Source organism: Bubalus bubalis, chromosome 21, assembly GCF_019923935.1.
Source record: "Bubalus bubalis isolate 160015118507 breed Murrah chromosome 21, NDDB_SH_1, whole genome shotgun sequence".
Lineage (NCBI taxonomy): Eukaryota > Metazoa > Chordata > Mammalia > Artiodactyla > Bovidae > Bubalus > Bubalus bubalis.
The window spans coordinates 57,124,873-57,149,013 of record NC_059177.1 but is presented as its reverse complement, the minus strand read 5'-3'; the positions used below and the strand labels follow the sequence as shown (position 1 = coordinate 57,149,013).

At 51.7% G+C, this 24,141-nt stretch overlaps 2 protein-coding genes and 1 long non-coding RNA gene across 8 annotated transcripts in view; 1 reads left to right on the top strand and 2 right to left on the bottom strand.

Moving 5' to 3' along the window:
* Nucleotides 1–15,088, top strand: part of NR2C2 (nuclear receptor subfamily 2 group C member 2) — a 110,675-nt gene extending 95,587 nt beyond the window's left edge. For 4 of the 5 annotated variants that reach the window (XM_025272150.3, XM_025272145.3, XM_025272148.3 and 1 more), the window contains 7 exons: nt 2,531–2,664; nt 3,576–3,753; nt 4,609–4,730; nt 5,302–5,441; nt 6,529–6,666; nt 8,064–8,169; nt 9,508–15,088. In XM_025272150.3, coding sequence (XP_025127935.1) covers nt 2,531–2,664; nt 3,576–3,753; nt 4,609–4,730; nt 5,302–5,441; nt 6,529–6,666; nt 8,064–8,169; nt 9,508–9,682 — 993 coding nt within the window. In that variant the 3' untranslated portion in view covers nt 9,683–15,088. The remainder of the gene's footprint in view (nt 1–2,530; nt 2,665–3,575; nt 3,754–4,608; nt 4,731–5,301; nt 5,442–6,528; nt 6,667–8,063; nt 8,170–9,507) is intronic. The other variant, XR_006640452.1, reaches the window with a different exon arrangement.
* Nucleotides 2,196–5,302, bottom strand: LOC112581129. The gene is made up of 2 exons (XR_006640453.1): nt 4,101–5,302; nt 2,196–3,771 (listed from the first exon to the last, which is right to left on the bottom strand). It is a non-coding gene; the product is annotated as an uncharacterized LOC112581129 (long non-coding RNA).
* A 1,628-nt stretch (nt 15,089–16,716) lies between the features above and the next one.
* MRPS25 (mitochondrial ribosomal protein S25) overlaps nt 16,717–24,141 on the bottom strand; it is a 48,829-nt gene continuing 41,404 nt past the window's right edge. For both annotated transcript variants that reach the window (XM_044934345.1, XM_006078893.3), the window contains 2 exons: nt 17,413–17,500; nt 16,717–16,980 (listed from right to left, as the gene is read on the bottom strand). In XM_044934345.1, the coding sequence (XP_044790280.1) occupies nt 16,750–16,980; nt 17,413–17,500 (319 nt within the window). In that variant the 3' untranslated portion in view covers nt 16,717–16,749. The remainder of the gene's footprint in view (nt 16,981–17,412; nt 17,501–24,141) is intronic.

The window sequence follows — 24,141 nt, the reverse complement described above, 5'->3', positions numbered from 1 at the left end:
GCAGCCGTGCTGTGGGCGGCTCACGGTCACAGCACGTCAAGAGCTAGCGTTCTCCTCGGCGAACGTCCTGTGGTCTCTCTCCTTCTGAGGTCTCTCCCCCAGTAATGCACTTGGGCAGACTGCCGGCCGGCTGGGGACGCGCCGCCTCTCCTAGGACGGCCTCTGGCAGCAGCCCCCAGTTCCTCTGTAGGAGGTGACCGCAGGAAGAAGTCCCACCAGGGCTGACAGGGACAGAGCGGGGCAACTGCGGAGAACCCAGTGTGCACACAGAGACGGTTGTCACCCCGAGACACAGACACTGGCTGCCTCCTGGGGAGGAGACTGAGGAGAGGGCTTTGTCCCGGCAAGGGAGCCCACTGTGTCTATGGCCTGTGGTCCCCGACACAGCCCAAGCGACAGGGGCGGCAGCTGCACTGAGCCCGAGGCCCCGCTCTGGAAGGAGCGCCTCGGGGACAGTGCCGGCCTCACTGTGCCCCTCAGAGCCACAGCTGGGCCCCGTCTGCTCAGGCACACGCACTGCGTCCCGGGGCATCCTCTTGGGGCCAGAGGAGGGGGACGAGGACTGAGGGCCGCTGAGGCCCGCTGCCTGCTCCGACCGTCTCCCGCAGGGCAGTCGGCCTCGTGGCCTCGGGCGGGGCATGACTGACCTCCTGGGCAGAGGGGCGGGCACGCCAGGAGCAGGAAGTAGGGCCCGAGCACCCCGAACTCCTGATGGCCGAGGACAGCACCCCTGTCCCATGTGCCACCCGCACAGAGGCTGGTGCAGAGCAGGTGCCCACCAGGCAGGGGCGACGGGAACCTCGAGGAGGTCAGGTTCATGAAGCGTGCAGCACCCACTCTGTAACTGCTAACGGCTAGGAGTCAGCTGGGCGGCAGGAGTGAAGCACCGTGAGGACAGGCGGCCCAGCGCGCCCGCCCCGACAGGGCCTGCCCCAGGGGCACCGCAGAGCCCCTGAGGGCAGGTGTTCTCAGGAGCTGACTGGGAAGCTCTTTCCTATCAAATAATTATACATTCAAAATCATTTACTCTGAATAAAAGTAACGGTATCTCAAATACCACCGAGACCCGTGCTCCCTTTGCCTCCTCTCCGCGGGGCTCCGTCCTGCAGAGCAGTAAGTAGCTCAGGACCGCGGGCAGCTCACGGCACGGGCCCAGGCGTGGGGTCTCTTTTTCACTCTGCAGCGTATCTGTCATATGCTGTGTTCACATGATAGAGATCAGCAGATCTATATTCTGTTACATGGTGGTTCTGTGATTTATTAATCGCTTCTCTGTTTATGATATTTTCTACTGATTCTGGTCTTTCATGTTTGTTATCAAGATACAGCAGACGTTTTTATTTATGTACCTTAATTTATATATATATATTTTTTGGCTTTCTTTTTTAAAAAATTGAGATATTAATTCCCACACCAGAAAAATTTACCCTTTGAGCATGTAATTCGTGGTTTTCAGTATATTAACAAGATTGTTACAACTGTTCCTACTAATTCTAGAGCATTCCATCACCCCAGACAGAAAGCCTGAACCCACTAAGCAGTCACTGCCCCTTCTCCCACTCTCAGCCCTGCCAGCCGCTCGTGTACTTCCGACTATGGTTTTGTCAGTACTGGACCTTTCGTATAAAGGGAGCTGTGTGACACGTGCCTTTGGGACTGGCTGCTTGCTTGTAGTGTAATGTTCTCAAGGTTCATCCATGTCGAGGCCTTCTTAGTGCCAATAATGTGCCGTTAAATAGCTGTATCCTGTGGTTTATCCATTCGGCAGCTGATGAACGTTGCATTGTGTCTGCTTTTTGCCTCTTAGGAATAATGCTGTGAACATTGTGTACAAGTGTTTTTGTGCACATGTATTTTACCTTTTCTTACACACGTGCCTAGGAACGGAATCGCTGTGGTCGTGTGACAGCTGTGCGTTTACATTTTTGAAGAACTGCCAGGCTGTTCTCCAGCAGCTGCGCATTTTGTGTTCCTCCCGCAGCGTCCCCCCGCGCTCCCGCTGCCCCGCGTCCTTGCCAGCACTCGACATTATATGTCTTTTGACTGTGACCATCCTAGTGGGTGTGATGTGACATCTCACTGTGGTTTTTATTTGCATTTTTTTTTGCATTTTTAACTAGCTTATTTGTCTTCCTGTTATTGAGTTGTAAGAGTTCTTTAGCTATTCTGGCTACTAAACCATCATCAGATGTATAATTTGCAAAACGTTCCTCCCGTTTTGTGGGTTTTCTTTTGTGTATGGGAGGAGAGGTGTCTTTTTACTTCACTGATAACCTTTTGAAGCACAAAGGCTAAGCTCTGGCGGCACAGCCTGTCTGCCTGTCGCTCGGCTCTGGCAGCATCTGGGGTAGGTTGGTAGCTGCCGTCCCAGTCCAGATGCAGACGTGCTTGGTCACCAAGGGCACGTCCTCTCACTGCCCATCGTAGTCACAGCTCCGTGAAGCTGCTTTTAAAACAAAACTATACCTTCACTTTCCTGAGAGGCACGTGTGTATGTTCATCTTTAATACCACTATTTTCTGGTTAACAGGCTGAAACAAGCCAGGGAGCCCTGGGCACATTGGCAAATGTAGTCACTTCCCTCGCCAACCTCAGTGAATCCCTTAACAATGGCGACACCTCAGAAATACAGCCGGAGGACCAGTCTGCAAGTGAGATCACTCGGTACGAACCCTTGAGAGTGGAGGCCCCTCCCGACACACACAGTCACTGCTTTGTGAGGGTGGGGGCAGCATTGTGATGCCTACCCTGTGTTAAATGACGGATTGCAGAATTGTCACAGGGCCCCTGCATGTCTGTCTTCTTCATTTTAACTATGGGGATGTGGACCTGTTCAGGTTACGTGATACAAAACAGTCTGAAAACTTCATTCCACATGGTAAAGGAGACTGAGTAGTTTAGGGGACGCTCATGAGTCCACGCACGCCTGCCACCGTGTGCTGGGCTACACGTCAGTAGTGCAGTGCCTTTCTCGCGTGTGCTTTAGCCTGTTTTTCTCAAGCGGTGAGTCCAGAGCTGAGATGGAGCCCTCAGGGTGGACACATACTGCGGTGAGATGGCACCAGGCGGCTGGACACCTGTGCCCCCTGCCAGGGTACACTCCCTGCAGCCGGCCGGTGCGTTTGCTCCTTTTCTGCTGGACCTGCCACTCCTGCCCGTCAGGCCAGGCCATGCGGGGGCCACTCAGGGGTAGCGGTCCTCAGGTTCCCTTGTGGTCTGGTAGAAGATGCCAGTCTGGATCCGGTGGAAAGAGGGCAGAATGTGAGCTAGGCCGAATTCTAGTTCTACCACTTAACTCCTGGTAGTCTTGGCAAAGTTAGCTTTCACATCTCTGAGATGGAGGGAATTACACCTTGGAGAGTAGTTCTGAAAAACAGAAATTATGTGTGAGAAGAAATAACATCTAGCTTAGTGTCTGAGACCCTGGGGAGACACCCGTGGCGGCCACTGCTCCTCCTCTCAGGCAGAGGTAACTCTCTCTTCCTGCTGGGCTGTTTTCCTAAAGGATGTCTCAGCTAGAGTGCCCCTCCTGGAAGTGGACTTACAGCACGTGCTTGCTCCCTTTCTGCTCGCAGGGCATTTGATACCTTAGCAAAGGCACTTAACACCACAGACAGCACCTCGCCCCCAAGCCTGGCGGACGGGATCGACGGCAGCGGCGGCGGGGGCATCCATGTCATCAGCAGAGACCAGTCCACGCCCATCATCGAGGTCGAGGGCCCCCTCCTCTCAGACACTCACGTCACATTTAAGGTGAGGGCTTCCGTCTGCCTGCCGCGGTTAAAAACCAGACCTGGAAGTGAGCCCGTCCAGGTGGTGGCAGCCTTCTCGCCCGTCTTTGCTCGCCTGGCCATCTGGCTCTGCCACTGACCCTGAGGCTGGTGTGGCCTCCTGTTGCTGCCAGGACAGGCCGAGCCACCTTCCCAGGATAGCCTGGCTCCAGCATCAGCTCAGGCAGGCCCTTGGCTCCCACAGGCATTGTTCCCAGCCCTTGGGCCTGCCCTCCTGCCCCATGGGACCACCGAAAGTAGCTCTCAGATACGCTTGGAGGCTGGTCAGGTCCCCAGGGCCCTCCTCTGCACTCACGTCCTGAGCCTCACCTCTGTCTTGAGGATACTCCCAGGCTCCCTGAGCCCCCAGTCTCGAGGTCTGCAGAGTGAGTCTTCAGTTCTCCAGTATTCTTCGCTAGAATAAACTCGTGAGTCCTTGCCCGCCATTGCCCAGGGATTGAAGGGCAAGGGTCCCTGGGGGGACTCCAGCTGCAGAGGCATTCAAGCCCTTCTGGGACAGAGGGGCTCCTGGGGCCCAGCCCGGCCCCCTGGGTTGTGCTCCACTCTACCTCCCTGTTCCCTGACACTGCCTGCCAGCCCCTGCCCGCCCGTTCCCACTGGACTTAGACTTGAACCTGCAGCTCAGAGTGGAACTGCTGAGAACCAGTGTCAGTGCCGGGAGGCAGCGTCATGGAATGTGTCCTTGTGGATGAGCTGGGCCCTGTCCCCCCCACTCCAGGCCCGTCAGACCCCAGCTCACTGGGCGGGCCCGCCTCCCGAGAGGGTCTGTGCAGGGCTGGGTGCTGACAGGCCCCGGGCCATGTGCCCTCTCCTGCAGCTCACGATGCCCAGCCCGATGCCCGAGTACCTCAACGTGCACTACATCTGCGAGTCGGCCTCACGCCTGCTCTTCCTCTCCATGCACTGGGCCAGGTCCATCCCCGCCTTCCAGGCCCTCGGGTGAGTGGCTCTTCCTCTCTGTGTCCCTGGCAGGACCTCCCTGGCTCCAGAAACAGCCCGGAACGGGTTTGAGGGCCCTTCCAGTGTGTTCCTCTGTGAATAAATACAGTCAGCCGACTGGTGGTAAGAGACCACCTTGGCTGCCAGGGCTGTGCCGTCCCCCAGCCTTTGCTGCGCCTCCTCCACGCGCCTCAGGCGTGCTGCTGGAGCAGGGACGGAGTGGACGGAAGGCAGTTGTCCCCGAGTCTTGAGGCAGGGTCTCAGGGGGCCTTACCCGCGCTGTCCTGAGTGGAGACCCACCCCTCCCTGGGCGGTGACACGTCTCTAGCCTTGGGAGCTCCCCTTGGTCGCTACGGCCTCTGGGGCCAGCCCCACCCAGGGCTGCTGAGAGAGGCGTCTGTCCTCAGAGGGACTTCAGGCGAGGCATTGTGTGGACGTGGTGTTCGTGGAGAGCAGGCCTGAGCCCTCCAGAGGCCTCTGGCACCACGCACGCCGACGGGACTTGGGTGGGGTGTGCGGGGCTTGGGGCAGGGGCAGCGGCCCCACACCCAGCCCACCTCTGTGTCCCCAGGCAGGACTGCAACACCAGCCTGGTGCGGGCCTGCTGGAATGAGCTCTTCACCCTCGGCCTGGCCCAGTGCGCCCAGGTCATGAGCCTCTCCACCATCCTGGCTGCCATCGTCAACCACCTGCAGAACAGCATCCAGGAAGGTAGGGCCAGCCTATCCCAGCGCCGCCCTGGGCTGAGGGGCGTTCACGTCGCCACGGGTTTTAGTGTTTAAATTCCTACCCAGCTGCTGCTTTTCCTGTAACAAAGATGAAAGGGAAAAGGTGCTGAGTTCTGATGCAGACATTCTGTACTGTTTTCAGAGGAGTCACCATCTCTGTCTTCGTGTTTATGGACAGGTTACCCGTTGATGCAGCTCACAAACCCTCAGGACCCTGTGGATTAGAAACTGTTCCTCGGGGTTGCACGTGGGAGACCAGGTCCCAGGGAGGGCTGGGCCCTGGGGCACAGCCCGGGTCCGCGGCACCCCTTGCAGGGCGTGGGTGGGCGCGTGGCGCACTGAGGTCGGGGCCGTGTCGGGGCTGGGAAGCAGCCTGTGTGGTCCCTGCGTGCTGTGTGCCCGTGGCACCCTGAAGACTGTCGGGTGCCCGCGCTGCCCAGGGTCTAGGCTGACCCTGCGCGTCACACCTGCCGCCGTGCTGGAGCCGGCCACCCTCCTCGCTGGGCGTCCTGGCACTGGAGGTGCCTAGTCACACCTTCGTGTTCCCAGTTACTTTTTCAGAAGTTACATAGAGGTAACTTTTATAACCTGTTGCATTTTATAGAGTTTTAGATTTGTTCACAAATGAGCTTTAGTTTTATTTCTAACTGAACATAACACTACTACCTTCAGCAAGACACTGTCATGAAGACTAAACCAGACAGTAAACGAAACTGTTGTAGCAACTAAAAAATGCCACGGTGTTCAGGTCAGCAAATGTTTATTCAGTGCCTGCCGAGACTTAGAAAGAACTGATCTTGATGGGATCTGGCGTGTGGGCCTCAGCAGGTGCGGGCCGCAGGGCCGCCCAGGGAGAGTCGCTGTCCAGGGGGTGGTGGTAACACAGCGGAGCGGAGTGTGGGTGCCTACAGCCACCTCACCTACAGCCGGAAAATGGGGCTCTTGAGATAACTGATTTTTCATTTAAAACTGAAATTCTCTCCTTTGTTCCAATCTGTGTCCCTCTAAGAACCTAGCTCCTTTACTGTTCTCACCAGCCTTTCTCAGAGGATGTCTGTGTTGATTTGTAGATAAACTTTCTGGAGACCGGATAAAGCAAGTCATGGAGCACATCTGGAAGCTCCAGGAGTTCTGTAACAGTATGGCGAGACTGGATATAGACGGCTATGAGTATGCATACCTTAAAGCTATAGTTCTCTTTAGCCCCGGTAAGATATGCGGTGGTCACTCGCGGCGGGTCCCCACCTGTGCTCCTGATAGTTCTGCACGCGGGCTGCTGCCAGGCTGCCCGCAGGGCAGAGCCCCGTGCCTGCCTGTTCCCACAGCACGTGTGCTTTGCTGACTGCTGACGTGAACGGGACATTTGTTACAATTGTATTCATGGTCCCAATGTTGTAGTAGTAAGTTCCTGTGTTCAATAGACGTCATTTGAATCCTAACAGATAGGACCATTTGTATCTCGTTGGCCAAATGAGACCACAGCTTACAAAACTGAGTAACATTTAGCCTTTTGTACCCACGGGTTCCACACTGGTGGATTCAGCCAACCACGAATCAGAAATACTCAAGGGACGCCCCTGGCCGTCCAGTGGTTGAGACTCCAAGCTTCCAGCGCAGGGCACCTGGTTTCAGTCTCTGGTTGGGGAACTAAGTTTCTACATTCTTGGTGGCCAAAAAAAAAAAAAAAAGGAAAAAAATGTTCCAGGAGTTTGAAAGTAATATGCTGCTGCTGCTGAGTCGCTTCAGTTGTGTCCGACTCTGTGCGACCCCATAGACGGCAGCCCACCAGGCTCCCCCGTCCCTGGGATTCTCCAGGCAAGAACACTGGAGTGGGCTGCTATTTCCTTCTCCAACGAAAGTAATATAGAGGGGACTTAAAAGTACACGGACAGACGTGTAGGTTACATGCACATTCAACGTAAAGGACAGCAGGGGATCTGGGGGGGCCCCAGAACCAATCCCCTGTAGCTACCGCGGGACAGCTAGCCCCCAGCCACTGCCCTCTGCTGGCCTTGCTCTCGCCAGGGTTTAGCTGTGTTAGCACATACTCCAGCACAGATGGACCCTGCCCACGTTTACCTGCAGTCTCTGCAGGGCAGCAGCTGCAGGGCACGCCGAAGGCTGGTCACAGCAAAGAGGCAGCGGGGCTGCGGCCGGCCTTGCTCACTGCCCTGCAGCCTCCTGAGAGGCCCCAGCTTAACCTCTCCACCCCACACCCGCCAGCCTCCTACTCGGGAACAAGAAAATAGGTGACTGAACGGGAGACACTACGTGTTGATGTGTCTAGAAAGCAGATGGTGACTCCCGATTCTGCACGTGTTTCCTAGAGTAGGTAGGAAGCCATAGGTCTAGAGCCAACCCCAGTGGGACTGCGGAGGCTGGTGTGACTACTTGGGGCCGGGCCCCCCGGGAACCTGTAGGTCTCGGCAGAGCAGAGGAGGGACCAGCGTTCTAGCAGCAGTCTCTGACCTAGACCAGCCCCCAGAGCTCAGTCTGTTGAACTTGAGAAGTCTGTCAGAAGTGTGATTAAAAAGAAGTGCTGAGAAGTCTACACGTGAGGCTTTCCAAATACAGAGGGCAATTTGCCGTCCTTTTCTTCCTTCAGATCATCCAGGTTTGACCAGCACAAGCCAGATTGAAAAATTCCAAGAAAAGGCGCAGATGGAGTTGCAGGACTACGTTCAGAAAACCTACTCGGAAGACACCTACCGGTGAGGCACACGGGCAAGACGGGGGCGAGGCTGGACCTAGCCGCAGATATCAGTTACGTTGGCCTTCCACTTCTGGCAGCCCGGTAGAGCCTCCGTTCGATCACACTTTAATTCTTGCGTTTTCTCGGTGACAGTGGAGTGCGGAGGATCAGGAAGCCCAGGCCGTCCCAGTGTTGCTGGGTGACTGTGGGCGAGACCTGGGGTTGGGAGTCGTCCTCTTGTTTGGGGCTAACAGTGCGTGTGAGACGTGCGTTCTCACAGGGACCGCCCCCGAGTCCAGAAGAGTCGGCAGCTCTGCCCCTGGCTCCCCACGCACTGAGGAGACAGTGCTAGCTAGAGCGCTTGACACAAGAGTCCACTGACAAGAAACCAAATCCGACCCGACAACACGCGACTGGGTTGTACAAAATAATGATCCGCTCCCTGCGTAAATTGGTATTTTAAAAATTCCTTGGGCCCCAGGGACCTGTGCCCAGCCTGGCTGGCAGAGAGCCTGCTCCTGCTTTAGGCGCGCTGCCATGGCCAGACACAGCTTTTGCCAAAGCAAGATCCATTTTGTACTAGCATCTTTTTCACTTAATAGTCAGCAAGTATGTATATATTCTTTAAGTCGTTTTCCGTGGCTGAGGAGATGCCGCAGCTTCTCCACCATTTCCCTCCTGATGAAAGTGCCCTGCAGTACAGCGTCCCAGCGCCCAACCCTCTGGGCGCTGCCGGTGGAGTGGCCCGTCCAGGGAGCTGCAGGACAGGGCCGTGGTGTGCCTTCCTGGGGCTCCTTCAGAATAAACACCTTACTGCTTTCCTTTTCATCACAATGCTAAATGAACACTGGAAATTAGAGCAACACAGAAAAGGTTTTAATTGATAATATCACTTAAAATCCCAATACCCAGAGGTCAGCAGTTAGCATTTTGGTGACTGTCCTTCTGAGCCCTTTACTCACACACATGTCCAGACGTGATTCCTGCTGGTGCACACCCCGCTGTTAAGCTTCTCTTCAGCTGTGTGTCATGGAATTCTTATCAGTGAATATAGACTTTGATTCTCCTCCTCAACGTGTGTAGTGATTCGAAAGGTTAGTTTAACCTACCTTCATTAACAGGTTGCCAGGTTTTTTTTTTGGTGGGGTTGGGGAGAGTTGTTATAAACAAAGAAGGGAACATATTTGTACATCACCGTTGCACTCACGATAAAGTCCTACAAGAGCGACTATTGAAATCAGGAATGCACGAGCGGACACTGGCGGTTTGGTTCGGTCCGGAGGGCTGCAGACAGGCCCTGTGCGGGTGAAGCCTGAGTGCTGCGACCCCACCCCCTCTAACGACCCCCCTCTTACAGGTTGGCCCGCATTCTCGTCCGCCTGCCGGCACTCAGGCTGATGAGTTCCAGCATAACGGAAGAGCTGTTTTTTACTGGCCTCATTGGCAATGTTTCGATAGACAGCATCATCCCCTACATCCTCAAGATGGAGACAGCAGAGTATAACGGCCAGATCACCGGAGCCAGCCTATAGCGCACAGCCCGCCCTGCCGAGGAGCGCCGGGGCCGCTGAGACACAGACCGCAGAGTAGTGGTGGTGTGGTATGTGCAAATACTCCATATGTTAGCTGTTCCCACCTGGCTTCTCCATATCTGTTAGTCCCAGACAGTAGCCACTAAAAGACTCGTAGGATCCGCTCCTGCCGTAAGAGATGTTTTAATGCCTTTTGATGAAGCAACAGATTTTTAAACAATCTTTTAACTCAATTTGTATCCAGAAATTCTCAAAGGGCAAAAAACAAAAGCAAAGTTTTATAATGTCAGAGACTAGTATTAAAACTAAAAGAACCGAAGAGAACGGTATGTGTGTATATATTACGGTGTCCTTGGGATAGCTCCTCATGACCAGGGTAATGATGCTAGCACTTGGTGAGCACTTCCGGTCAGCGTGTAATGGCAGCAGCAGCTCGCCAGTGTGCAGGCCAGATGGAAACTGTCTGTTGCCGAAATGCTAATGGTTTCTGTGAAAATGCAGTAGGGTACGGGAGACAATCACTCGCTCAAGGGAGTCCTTCCTGACCGCGCACGCGCTGCTAGTCAGCCGAGCCCCAGGCGCGGAGGCGGCGGCGGTGCGGGGCACACGCGTGCTGCTCTGAACGCGAAGCTTCCTCGGCCCGAGCGGATGCTGACGGGTTCCCTGGTCTGTGATGGGCCTCCGCAGGCTCCTCTGTGACTGGTTCTCAGAACTGGATTCAACCACCAATTCCCGCGACAACCAAAAACATCGCTGCATCACTTCCGCCGCTCACGGCAGATGGAGTGGTCTGCCTAGCAAGTGCAAGGTGGGCCTTCTGAACACTTGTTGGGACCTCCCACCGCACGTCTTCGGGGGAGGGCCGGGAGGGCTGTCATCTCTGCGGTGCACACCCCGCGCCTGGCCAGGCAGCAGCCGACCGGTGGAGCCATGCGGCGCGCCTCTCAGCATCTCCAGGCCCAGCACCACCTTGGGCAGCAGGCTTCTCGATGCTCCTGGTGCGGCACACTGGGGTCCCCCGGGGCTGCATCCACAGATGACCCCTGGCGTGTTTTAGATGATGGATGAAAAGGCAGGCTGCCTGCTCCTTAAACAACCTTTAACCCCAAAGTCATCTTAATGACCATCGTTTTATTAAAACAATGCAGTTATTGGGAAGTTTACCTAGAGAAAAGTGCTCACAGATGCCCCTGGTTTCTACTGGGAAGCATAGCAAGGCTGCATGAGGTGTCCGCGCTGTGTTTGTGGCCCAGGTTAAGGAAGTACAGCGAGGCCAGGTTTGCAGCTCTTAAACCTTTGGATCAGATGGTCCCTCCTAGGCCCAGGGCAGATGAGCAGCAGGGTGGCGTGACGCCGGGAAGGGAAGGTGGTTGCCAGGCCACCACATGGGCTCGAGGCAGAACCAGATGGCGCCCCGTTGCCATTGGGAGCACTTAGTCATTGGTGGGAATTAAGTGGGAACACTGTCTCCAACTCAAAGATATTCCTGTTTGTGTATCATTATAGTTTACTGTTCATGCTTTGAAGCAAGTCTTAGAGAAAAGTGTAGTACCCATTGTAAAATGATGGAAAGGATTTAATATTGCCAGCTTACAATTTTGGTTTTCTAACTTCAGAGTGACTTAAGTTTCAAAAGTAAGATGGGACACTGGCCAAGAGGGTGACCAGGGTGGGTCTGTTTCATTTCTGCTTGGGAAGGGTTTTCGCAGAGGCACTCTGAAACATTTGTGCACATCTTACATAGTGAGGTGCACATCTGTCTGTCCTGATTTTGATGTAAGCATGTCTGAGGGGCCTGTAGCAGCTCCCTGGGAACACGTGTCATCCTGTGTCACATCTTTTAGGTCTGAGCTCTCAGTGATGGTTAGGTCAACACTGGCCTGCTCTCTGGGGCATCATCCTGTCTCTGTGAGGCCTTTACACTCAGGTGGCCTTAGGTATTAGGGCAGCTTAGCCAAGACCTGAGCCAAGGTGCTGTTGAGACAGGCTGGGAGTAGAAGGTGTGAGCGGCGGGGAGACCGTGAACACTGGGATAGGCACGTGCCCCGCGCCCGCAGGACGCCCTGGGACAGTCGCCGATTCTAACTGGGTCCTGCGCCCGAGTCCCCACGCTGCTGATGGCTGACTCCAGTGGAGCATTCTGGGCTCGGAACACTCCTCTTTCGTGTCCCAGATCGCCTTGGCCTTACTTTGAAGTGGTCTTTTCCTTAAAAATCAGCTCCACACAACCTGAATTCTCACCGCCCCTAATCATTTCAAACCTTTTGACAGCTGGCCCATCCCTCTCCTGTCAAATTGGTTAAGAAGAGCCCAAAGTCAAAAATTATTTAGAGAGACTGGAAGCCAATACTTAGCCTCAACTTTCACAGGGCTCTTCACCCGTTAGTAGTTTGTGAGACTCTGATTCAGGGAAGAGAGCGCGCCCTCTGCATCTGAGTGACCATTCACACCTGCCTTCTGGTGGCCCCGCTGCAGAGCAGAGGGGACGAGGGCACCCGAGGGAGGCGAGGATGGACGCACGGTGTTGCTTCCTGAGGACGCGGGCTCTGCTCCAGGGGCGTCTCAAATAGCGGGGACAGTTACATGTTGAAATGTGTGGAGTTCATTACATGTAACATAACAAGATGACATAGAGAAAGACCAAATTACTCAAGCAGGTATTTTCCAAGGTATTCCTGGAAAGTATTTTTAAGGAAGTGTGTGGGTTTTTTTTGGGGGGAGGGGGGGTCTACATTATTTATTTTCTAATCTCTCCCAGGAGCTGTGGTCAGGGTCCTTTTTGTCCGGATTTTTGGATCTGGTCTCATGTAGTCACCCTTGGGTGTTGTGTGATCGCCCTTGAGAGGCACTGGTCTCTAGCCCGTCAGTATTAAACGTGGCCTCTGGCAAGGGTTGTGTGGCAGAGCCGGGTGCTCGCGGGGCTCTCGCGGTGTCCAGTGCTTCTGTCCTGGCCTTTGGGGGAACGCCTAGCAGAGCACTCTTGCTTCCACCCTGCCCTCGGCCCTCACAGGCAGCCCTTGGCTGAGGACCCAAATCCCAGGGCCTGAGGACAGATGAGAGCTTAGGAGCATGCTGCCCGTTTGCCAGGGGGAGTGGCCTTATGTGCGCTGGGGCTACAGGTGACATCCTCTGATGTGCACGTCTTTACTCTGGAGGCTGCTGCCCTCCCAACCTGGGAAGGCCCGACAAGGCAGGGCAGCCACCCACATCCTCCAGGGTCCCACTTCCCTTCTCCACCGATTGTGCGACTCTTTGAAAATGTCTTAACTTTGATGTCAATTTGTAGCGTCAGCCTCTCCTCACAACAGAGTGGCCTGAGTCTTTTGTACACAGGGTCCCGGGCTTCCTCACCCGTGCCTCCTCCTAGCGGGCACTTCTGTGTGTCCAGCCCTGGGGTCCCTTCACTGGCGTTATGCGTGTACAGATTTATAGGCTTGTATGACTGACTGAATGTACATGTGTTTATACCCTCTCTGTATGTACAGTGTATATAGCATATGTGTACATAGATGTATATTCTGTATACAGACACGTAGCCACATAGCCAGACCGCTTACGTTTTACAGAGAATCGATGATAGAGTTGCTACAGTCATTGATGTGGGTGTTCCTTGGTCCCTCAGCAGGATGGATTTGCTGACATTTTCCTTGGGGTGAGCCTGGCTGGGAAAGGCCCTGCCCTCCACCAGGGCCAGGAAGCTGGAAGACATTAGTTTATCCCAATGTCCAAAACGAGGTGGGGATCTGTAATGTCTGTAACCTAGTTGTTACACATCTATTTACAGCCTAACTGGGAGGACCGTGGCATGAGTGGTGTTGGCCTCCCATGCACTCTGAGTCCAAGACTGAGAACAGTCTGCGCGGTGGGCCCTGACTCCCGATGTGGTGGAAGCAGCCCACACGTGCTCTGGGGCTCTCTCTACCACAGCTACAAAACAAGTATTCTTGAAAAATAAGCATGAATGTTGAGCTAACTCCTATGGCATATAAATTACAGATCTTTTATTTCTCTAACTGTAGCATGTGGATAAAATTCACTGCCCTTATTCCTTTCTATAAATTATGATTCTAAAATTTTAAAATTTCAGATAAAACTTACATTCTAGTGCAGATATATACCTTAACACTACAGATGCCAAATTGTCCTTGTCCAGGTCTGTTCCGATGAACTCTCCCCATTAATCGAGCTTTAAGCTGAGACACCGCACTCGGGAGCCAGGGCCCAGCAGGAGTTGCTCATGCACCTGTAAGCAGGAGACCTGAATGGTGGGAAGGCCGAAAGTCGGCCTGCTGGAAGGATCACTGGATAAGTACGAAAACTCAGACACCACAGGTTACTTAAAAAAAAAAACACAAAGCTTATTGAAACGTTTGAAAATAGCGTGTTGAGACCACAGTCCTCGGTGCCTTTGTGAGACGGCGGGTGTGCAGCCTTTGGCTTCCCGCGGCTTTGATGTGACAAAGCTCCTGCTACTTCAGTGGCCTCATCCCATTCCCACGTCCTTCCCTGTCGTGACAATCACTCTATAGAAGGGGGCTCTCCAGTCAAAATACAAGTGGAAGCTTAGCAGTCTCTAAAGGAATCTACAGAAGTTCTCCTTGGGGCTATGTACCTTAACTAGTCTAGGAATAAACTCTCAGTTTTAAGAGTATTTTAGGGGTGAGGAATGTCTGAGATATGCTAGGAAAAAAGGCTCAGCAGTATTTATCAATTGACAGACTGTGATAAAGCTTAACACTTGGATGACATTTGGAAATATATAAAAAGTGGCTTTTCTTTAGAAAAGTGTCATCAATTATTTTAACAACCAGAGCACTCACGGACTCAAATGCTGCTGCCACACACAACTCAAGAGCTCGAGTATTTTTCTATAGTCTCTGTTCTCCCAGTTATCTTGTGAACCAGTGTTCAACTAGTTTTATATCTGAAAGCTGCACAGTTTTCATAGTACAAACCATCGTTTTTACCTGTAGTTCAGAGCTCTCTGTTAAAATGTAGCTGCATTACCAACTCCTTTAAAAGAAGTGTGTTAAAGGAAAATTTGGGTGTAACTTTCTTGGGACCGTTTCTGTAACCTCTGCCCTTCACAATATAGAATATATTGTTTATGCCATCACATTTTAATTCCAGGTTTAAAATCTGTTGAAAGCTGTAGCTTGAAATCAGCTTTGTTTATGTGATGGCATTTAAAAAATAGCATGTTCTTTTTAAACTGAATTTTATATCTAATCAATGTCTTCAGTCTTGAAGAAGAATTTGCATTGTTGTGTTTGTATATAGAGTATTGCAGTGCATGAATTAGCTTTATGCATTTTATTAAATGCTGTTTCAATGTGGCATTATTGTTGTGGCTTAATACTACTACCTAAATGAGGTTTATACTATTAAAAGTGTATTAAAAACTCATAACGTACATCCTGCTCTTCATTTCTCCTCATAACGGTAATAACATCAGTAACCCTGAACCCCAAGTAGGTGGCAGGGAGGCACCTGGGTGCCAGAGCCGTGCAGCTCGCACCACACCGTGTTCAGTGGTCACTGGGCTGTAAGTACCTTTAAGGGAAGCACTGGCCAGACCGTCTCCTCTGCGTCTTCCAGAAGCCATGCAGACCTTTCTGGAGAACACAGCCTGTGCCGCCAGATGCACAGACAGACACGCAGAGCCAGGCTTCCTGGAAGGGTCTCTGCTATCCAGGGGGTAAAAAACAACCCCTCCTTGTGTCACCTGACGGCTCGTTTTACAGGTGAGGATGCTGAGGTCCAGTCAGACTGGTGGCAGAAACCACTGGCAGCTTTAAATGGCTTTGCCAAGTAGAAGTCAAAATGAAACTGAAATGGGTTACTTCAGTAGAACAAGGCCAAAAACCGTCTAGTGAACACTGCTTATGCAAATTAAAGTATATGCATTATAAGATCCTCATAGCAAGCTTCTCATCATTGCTTCCGATTTCTGCAAATTTTAAACCCATCTTTGTCCCTATTAAAGTAGGAAACAAGGACAGCACAGCGCCCCGGCAGTGCCAACGCAGCCTGACCTGCTGCCGACAAGACGGTCCAGAACAGCAGCGCCGTCCCGCGAGCGGCTGGACATCCTTCTCTAGAGAGGGGTCCGCACCTGCCTTGGTTCTGGGTGATGCTCCTCCTTAGCAACCTCATTAGGGCGCCCCTGTGGCCATGGAGGGAAGGGCTGTTTCCATGAGGCTGTCTCGCTGTGCTCTGCAGACAGTCTGGAAGGGCACCCACTTATCTGGCAAGTCCAGCCGGCCAGAGGGGAGGCCCTCAGCGGGTGCGGCATCAGAAACTGGGCGGGACTGAGACCCCCACGCGGGGAGGCGGCAGAACGGGGGACAGGCTTTTCCCTCCAGTACCGCGGTGGGGGAGGGCGCTGAGTTTCAGTGAAACCACCCCCGTAATAAGCCTGTGGCCATTCAGGAGCTGCCCATTCCTCCTCAGACCCGCAAGCCCACCTCCCTCCCAGCCCGCGCATTCAGACCACCACCCTGAATGCGGATTTGGTACAAAATCACAGTAAATCATCACCCGAGCAAATGGGAAGAGCGCCAAACTTGTATTACAATGAGATAAACCTGCGGCGTTTATACACATCTCACGGGGCGCGCTCGGGGTCAGCCCAGTCCTGTCCCCTGAGGCCTGAAAGCAACGCGACCCGGCGCCCTGTGAGGAAAGAAGTCCCAGCCAGAGCCCGTGGCGCCGCACCCCGTCCCGGAGCGCGCCGAGCCGGCCGCGCAGGAGGCTCTGCTCCGCTGGGGCCCCGCGGTCAGGGGCGTCAGTGCAGCGGGCTCGCCCCCGGCAGCCCTCCACACCGCGGCGGCCGCGGGACCCAGGCGCGTGTCTCCAGGCTGCGGCCTGGCCCCTTCCCGGCCCTGAAGCCCCGTCCCCGCCGAATGCCCAGCGGACGGGGTCACACGGCGCTGCTCAGCGGCGCGGCCTTCACGGGCGTGATGGCGCAGGGTGTTCACTGAGCAGCTTGGCTGCAGCCCAACCCCCCCTCGTAATGTGCTTTCACACACGTGTGTAAAGGGGGCCCTTTTATTGCAAAGCGGTCGTCAGTCTCCCGGGGCACAGCAGCGGGACTCTCGGGGCCTCAGTCCTGGGCGCCGGCTCGCAGGGCGGCCTGGAACTTGCCGGTCAGCTCCCTGGGCAGCGGCACCACGGCCGGGCAGGGCACCTGGCCCTCCACCTCGCAGATGCACTCCCGCAGGCAGTACTTCCGGGGCCCGAAGTGCGCCGGGTGGGAGAGCTGCTCGCGCTCCTGCCGCTCCCTCCGGAGGGTCTCCCTGCGGAGAGCAGAGTGCAGGAGGCGTGGGCGGCGCGTTGCGGGGAGCCCTGCCCTGCGCCCCACGTCCCGGGCAGCGGAGGAGGGCGCGGGGGAACAAGGGCAGCGGGCGGGACAAAGGGGCCTCGGTGCCCCATGCCCCGCCTCAGGACAGCTCTTGCGCCCATCCCTCGCTCCACTCTCGGAACAAATGGGACGCGGCACCGCAGGCCTGGGGCTGCTCCCCACTAGGGCCCACCTGAGAGGCCCCAGGAGGGACACGGTCGCATCCACCAGGGCAGGGGTCTCAGAGGCTTCTCAGCCCCCTGTGCACCCAGGAGGAAGGGCCTCTGGCCGCCCCCTCGACAGCCCTCCCGACCGCCTGTCTCCTCCGTCCACCCGACCTCTGGGCTAGGGATGCCTGCGCCCCTCCAAGGCCAGCCCAGCAACTCACTCGTTCTTCCCCAGGATCTTCTTGACGTGCTCCATGATCTCCTTGTTGCTCTTGGTCTCCACGTCCACGAGCACTTGCTCCCCAGAATCTGGAGCAGGAAGGGAAGGAAAGGGGGGAGAGGGCTGAGGGGGCGGCAGGACCCCGCTCAGTCTCCGCTGGTGCTGCACGGGGGTGTGCGTTCAGTGCAGATTTCTAGCAGTAAAGCAGGTGTTTACATAACCCACAATGCGGCCTTTTTCCGTTTCTGTAGTTGTGAACACAGATAAACCAGGTATGTACAAAAGCATTCATTCTGTTTTAATGGAAACAACCTCCACGTTCATGGATAGAAAGATTTTATATTGTTAGGATGGCGGTCCTAGCCGAATCGGTCTATGGATTCACTCAATCCCTCTCCAAATCCTAGCAGATGTTTTTGTAGAAACTGAAAAACTTAGCTTTAAATTCATGCAAAGGACCCAAAATAGCCAAAACAACTTTGACCAACCCGAAAATAGGAAAACATTTCACTTTCCAGTTTCCGTTGAACTGCAGGCTACAGTGTGGGCTTGCCAGGTGGCGCAGTGCTGAAGAATTCTGCTGCCAACGCAGGAGACACAAGAGATGGGGGCTCGATTCCTAGGTCAGGAAGATCCCCTTGAACAGGAAATGGCAACCTGCTCCAGTATTCTTGCCTGGAAAATTCCATGGGCAGAGGAGCTCGGCAGGCTACACAGTCCCTAGGGTCCCAAAGAGTCGGACACGACTGAGTGTACACACACACCCACCATAGGTACATAATCAAGTCAGTGTGGTATGAGCCAAAGAACGGACTACAGAAATGGAACCAAACTGAGTCCAGAAATAAACATTAAATTTACGGTCAACTTCTTTTCAGCAAAGATGGCAAGACAACTCCATGAGAAAGAAGAACATCTGATAAAAGACCTGTTTTCCGACTAAAGAACTCTTACAAACAATCCAAAGGGAAAATGGGCTAAATACCTGAATAAACATTTAACAACAATAATGGATAATCAGCACATGAAAAGATACTCAGTATCATCAGTCATTAGAAAAATACAAAATAAAATCAGTGAGATATTAAAGTGGCTAATTTTTTTAAAAAACACAATACCAAGTGTTAGGATGCAGAGTAACACTCAAACCTTTTGTGAATTACTGGTAAAAATGCAAAAAAAAATTACAGCCATGTCAGACAGGGAATTGGGACACACAAAAAAGATCGGAAAGAAGTAAAACTCTCTTTGTAGAAGGAATGATTGTGTATGTAGAAAATCGTAAGGAATTTAGCAAATAAAAACTACTAGAAATGTGAATTATCAGGGTTACAAGACACTAGACTCACATATCAAATCAGCAGTACTTCTATAAGGCTGTTTGATGCTTAACCAAAGAACAGGAAAATGAACCTTTAAAAACTACTGTAATATTTACAGAAAACATACTCAATACTATTAAAATGTCCATTATCCTCAGTGATCTATAATGTAATTCTGATCAAAATCCCAACAAGCTTTTCTTCCCCTAGAAACTGGTAAGCAAGCTTTACAGTTAATACAGAAATGCAGAGAACCTACAAGGGCCAGCTTTCATCTTGGGCGGAAAGAAAGGGCGGGAGGAGATGCACACTTACCTGATCTTAACACATCTTTTCAATCGACAAAAACCAATACAGTTTGCTGTTAGCATGAGGACAGACACAGATCAGTTAGAGAGGATGACGAGTTCAGAAACTCAAATAGCCAAAACAGTCTTAAAGAAAACCAGCTCAAGGAATCATGCTCTCTGACTTGAGACTACATCAGAAAGCTGCAATACTCCAAACTGCAAGATATTGGCACAAAAACAGACACAGATCAATGGAACACAAAAGGGACACCAGAAATAGAGCTGCACAAATCTACCACAAAGGAGGCAAGAATATACAATGGAGAAAAGACAATCCCTTCAGTAAGCGGGGCTCAGAAAACTGGAGCGCGACAGGTAAAAGAATCAGATCAGAGCACTTTCTAACACTATCTACATAGATAAACCCAATATGCATCAAAGACCTAAGACCAGCTGCCACAAAATTCCTAAAAGAAGAAAAATATGAAATCTCAGCAATTTTTTTATTATCTCCTAAAACAAAGCAAAAATCAACAAATGGGGAACCTCCTTGGTGGTCCAGGGGCTTGCAAGTCAGAGGCTGTGGGTTTGATCCCTGGCTGAGGAACTACAACCCCTCCCACATGCGCGGAACAACTAAGCCCGTGTACCACAACTGCAGAGCCTGTGTCTGCAACTGGGCAGCCCACGTGCTGCAAAGAGCCCGCGTGCTGCAGCTAAGACCTGATGTAGCCAAATACAGAGGTCAAAGTTAAGTCGCTCAGTCGTGTCCGACTCTTTGCAACCCCATGGACTGTAGCCTATCAGGCTCCTCCATCCATGGGATTTTCCAGGCAAGAGTGCTGGAGTGGATTGCCATTTCCTTCTCCAGGGGATCTTCCCAACCCAGGAATCAAACCCAGGTCTCCCGCATTGCAGGCAGACCCTTTACCTTCTGAGCCACCAGGGAAGCCAAATTCATAAATACTTGTTTAAAAACTAAAAACACTTGAGTCTGAGCAAGATCCAGGAGTTGGTGATGGACAGGGAAGCCTGGCATGCAGCAGTCTGTGGGGTTGCAAAGAGTCGGACACGCCTGAGCAACTGAACTGAACAAATGGGACCCAGTTAAACTTAAAAGCTTCGGACACAGCAAACCAGAAAACAAAAAGACAACCTATGAAGTGGGGGGAAATAATGGTAAATGATACAATAAGGGGTTAACATTCAAAATATATAAACAGCTCACACAACTCAGTATCAAAAATAAAAGCTGACAAAAAACGGGCAGAAGAACTGACATCTTTCCCAAAGGAAATGCAAATGACCCACAGGCACAGAGAAAGATTCCAAGATAATCTCCAGAGAAATGCAAATCAGAATCACGATTAAGCTATCATCAGAATGGCTATCATCAGAAACCACACGCACAGGGGTCGGCAAGGATGGGCGAAATGGGGCCACTGTACCACGCTGCTGTTCCCTCGCTAAACTGTCTGACTCTTTGAGACCCCATGGACTACAGCCCGCCAGGCTCCTCTGTCCACATGCTGATGGGCATGTAAACTGGTGCAGCTACTGTGGAAAACCTTTGAGAGAAGGTTCTCAAAAAACTAAACACAGAACTACCACATGACCCAGCAATTCTACTCTTCGGTATATATCTGAGAACACAAAAGAAAACATATTTTAGAAAGATTCAAAGTGAAGTCGCTCAGTTGTGTCCGACTCTTTGCAGCCCCATGGACTGTAGCCCACTAGGCTCCTCTGTCCATGGGATTCTCCAGGCAAGAATACTGGAGTGGGTTGCCATTTCCTCCTCCAGGGGATCTTCCCGACCCAGGGATCAAACCCAGGTCTCCTGCATTGCAGGCAAATGCTTTACCCTCTAAGCTCTTCTAGAAAGATACATGTACCCCAATATTTGGAGCAGCATTATTTAATACAATTGTCAAGATATGGAAGCATAAATCAACAGATGAATGGGTTCAGATGTGCTACACGCGCGCACACACACACTGGGATATTAGCCATAAAAATTTTTTTTTGCCATTTGCAGCAACATGGATGGAAGAGACAACTCTACATCTGGTGATGTATGGACAAGACCAGATGGGCAAATACAGAAATCAGACTGGTTATATTCTTTGCAGCCAAAGATGGAGAAGCTCTATACAGTCAGCAAAAACAAGACCGGGAGCTGACTGTGGCTCAGATCATGAACTCCTTATTGCAAAATTCAGACTTAAATTGAAGACAGTAGGGAAAAGCCACTAGACCATTTGGGTATAAACTAAGCCCTTATGATTTCCCTTATGATCATAGGCTGCAGGTGATGAAAAGACTCAAGGGGTGAGATCTGGTGGAACTATGAATGGAGGCTCGTAACACTGCACAAGGCGGCACAGATCAAACACATCCCCGAGAAAAAGAAATGTGGAAGGCAAAGTGGTGTCTGAGGAGACCTTACGAACAGCTGAAAAGAGAGAAGCCAAAGGAGAAAGGCAACGACACACCCAACTGAATGCAGAGTTCCAAAAAATACCAAGGGGAGATAAGAAAGCCTTTTTAAGGGAAAATGCAAAGAAATAGACAAAAACAATAGAAAGGAAAAGACCAGAGATCTCCAAAAAAATTGAAGATAGCAAGTCAACGTTATGTGCAAAGATGGGCACGATAAAGGAGAGAAACTGTGAGGACCTAACAGAAGCAGAAGAGATTAAGAAGAGGTGGCAAGAATACACAGAAGAACAGTACAAAAAAGGTCTTAATGACCCAGATAACCACGATGGCGTGATCACTCACCCAGAGTCAGACGTCCCGGACTGTGAAGTCAAGCGGGCCTTAGGGAGCATCTAGCAAAGCTGGTGGAGGTGAAGGAATTCTAACTGAGCTGTTCACAACGATGACGCGGCTACAGTGCTGCATCTAACACGCCAGCAAATCTGTGAAACTCAGCAGTGGCCACAAGACTGGAAAATATCAGTTTTCATTCCAATATCAAAAAAGGACAAAGCTAAAGAATGTTCAAACTACCGTACAATCGCACTCATTTCACACGCTAGCAAGGTAATGCTCAAAATCATTCAAGCTAGGGTTCAACAGTACGTGAACCAAGAACTTCAAGCTGTGAACCAAGATGTACAAGCTAGATTTAGAAAAGGAAGAGGAAGCAGAGACCAAATGGCCAACATAGGCTGGATCATACAGAAAGCAAGAGAATTAAAAAAACAAACAAACCATCTACTTCTGCTTCATTGACTAGGCTAAAGCCTTTGAATGTGTGGATCACAAACTGGAAAATTCTGAAAGAGATGGGAATACCAGACCCCTTTACCTGCCTCCTGAGAAACCTGTATGCAGGATAAGAAGCAGCAGTTAGAACTGGACATGGAATGGACCGGTTCAGAATTGGGAAAGGAGTACATCTAGGCTGTATATTGTCACCCTTTCTTATTTAACTTATATGAAGGGTATATCATGTGAAATCCTGGGCTGGATGAATCACAAGCTGGAATTAAGATTTATTAATTAAGCCAGGAGAAATAACAATGTCAGATATGCAGATGACACCACTCTAATGGCAGAAAGCAAAGAGGAACTAAAGAGCCTCTTGATAAAGGTGAAAGAGGAGAGTGAAAAAGCTGGCTTAAAACTCAACATTCAGGCAGCCATCTCTGACTCGGCATCATGGCCGCCCTCAGACCCCTCGTGAAGCCTAAGATTGTCAAAAAGAGGACCAAGAAGTTCATCTGGCATCAGTCAGACCAATATGTCAAAATCAAGGGAACTGGCGGAAGCCCAGAGGCATTGACAACAGGGTGCGCAGAAGATTCAAGGACCAGATCTTGATGCCCAACATCGGTTATGGGAGCAACAAGAAAACCAAGCACATGCTGCCCAGCGGCTTCCGGAAGTTCCTGGTCCACAACGTTAAGGAGCTTGAGGTGCTGCTGATGTGCAACAAGTAATAAAACAGCCCAAACTTCTACAACTCACTCTCCACCTGACAGTGGGCCTGGGCCACCTTCCACGGTGGCCCACAGACCTCACTGCAGCAGTGTTAGGACCGTGACGGGAGGCGCCCAGTGCACTGAGCCAACTCCCTGTGAGCAGGCATTTGGTGGCTGCCAGCGTGCTGTGGAGAACCACCTTTCGCCTAAAACTCTTGGAATGTATGTTTAGGAGTCAAGTCCACGGAGTCAGTTCACAGAGTGAATTCCACACTTTGAAATGTGCCTAGGGCTTCCCTGGTGGCTCGGTGGCAAAGAATCCACCTGCATATGCAGGAGACACGGGTTCATTCCCTGGTGTGGGAAGAGTCCCCATGCCGCAGAGCAAGTAAGCCCGGGAGCCACAACCCCCGAGCCTGCATTCTGGAGCCCAGGAACTGGGAGTACCCTACACTCTGTGCTCCACAACATGGAAGACACACGCCACAACTAGAGAAAAGCTCGTGAAGCAACGAAGACCCAGGACAGCCACAAATAAATCAAGAAATAAAAACATGAAATGTCAAAAAAAAAAAAAAAAAAAAAAACCCACACAACATTCAGAAAACTAGGATCATGGCATCCAGTCTCATCACTTTATGGCAAACAAATGGGAAAAAAATATAAAGTGACAAATTTTATTTTCTTGGGCTCCAAAATCACTGTGGATGATGACTGCAGCCCTGAAATTAAAAGACGCTTGCTCCTTGGAAGGAAAGCTATGACACACCTAGACAGCATACTAAAAAGCAGAGACATTACTTTGCCAAAAAAGGTCCATCTAGTCAAAGCTATGGTTTTTCCAGTAGTCATGTATGGACATGAGAGTTGGACCATAAAGAAGACTGAGCACTGAAGAACGGATGATTTCAAACTGTAGTGTTGGAGAAGACTCTTGAGAGTCCCTTGGACTGCAAGGAGATCAAACCAGTTAATCCTAAAGGAAATCAGTCCTGAATATTCATTGGAAGGACTGATGCTGAAGTTAAAGCTCCAATACTTTGGCCACCTGATGCGAAGAACTGACTCACAGGAAAAGACCCTGATGCTGGGAGAGATTGAGGGCAGGAGGAGAAGGGGACGACAGAGGATGAGATGGTTGGATGGCATCACTGACTCAACAGACATAAGTCTGAGCAAACTCTGG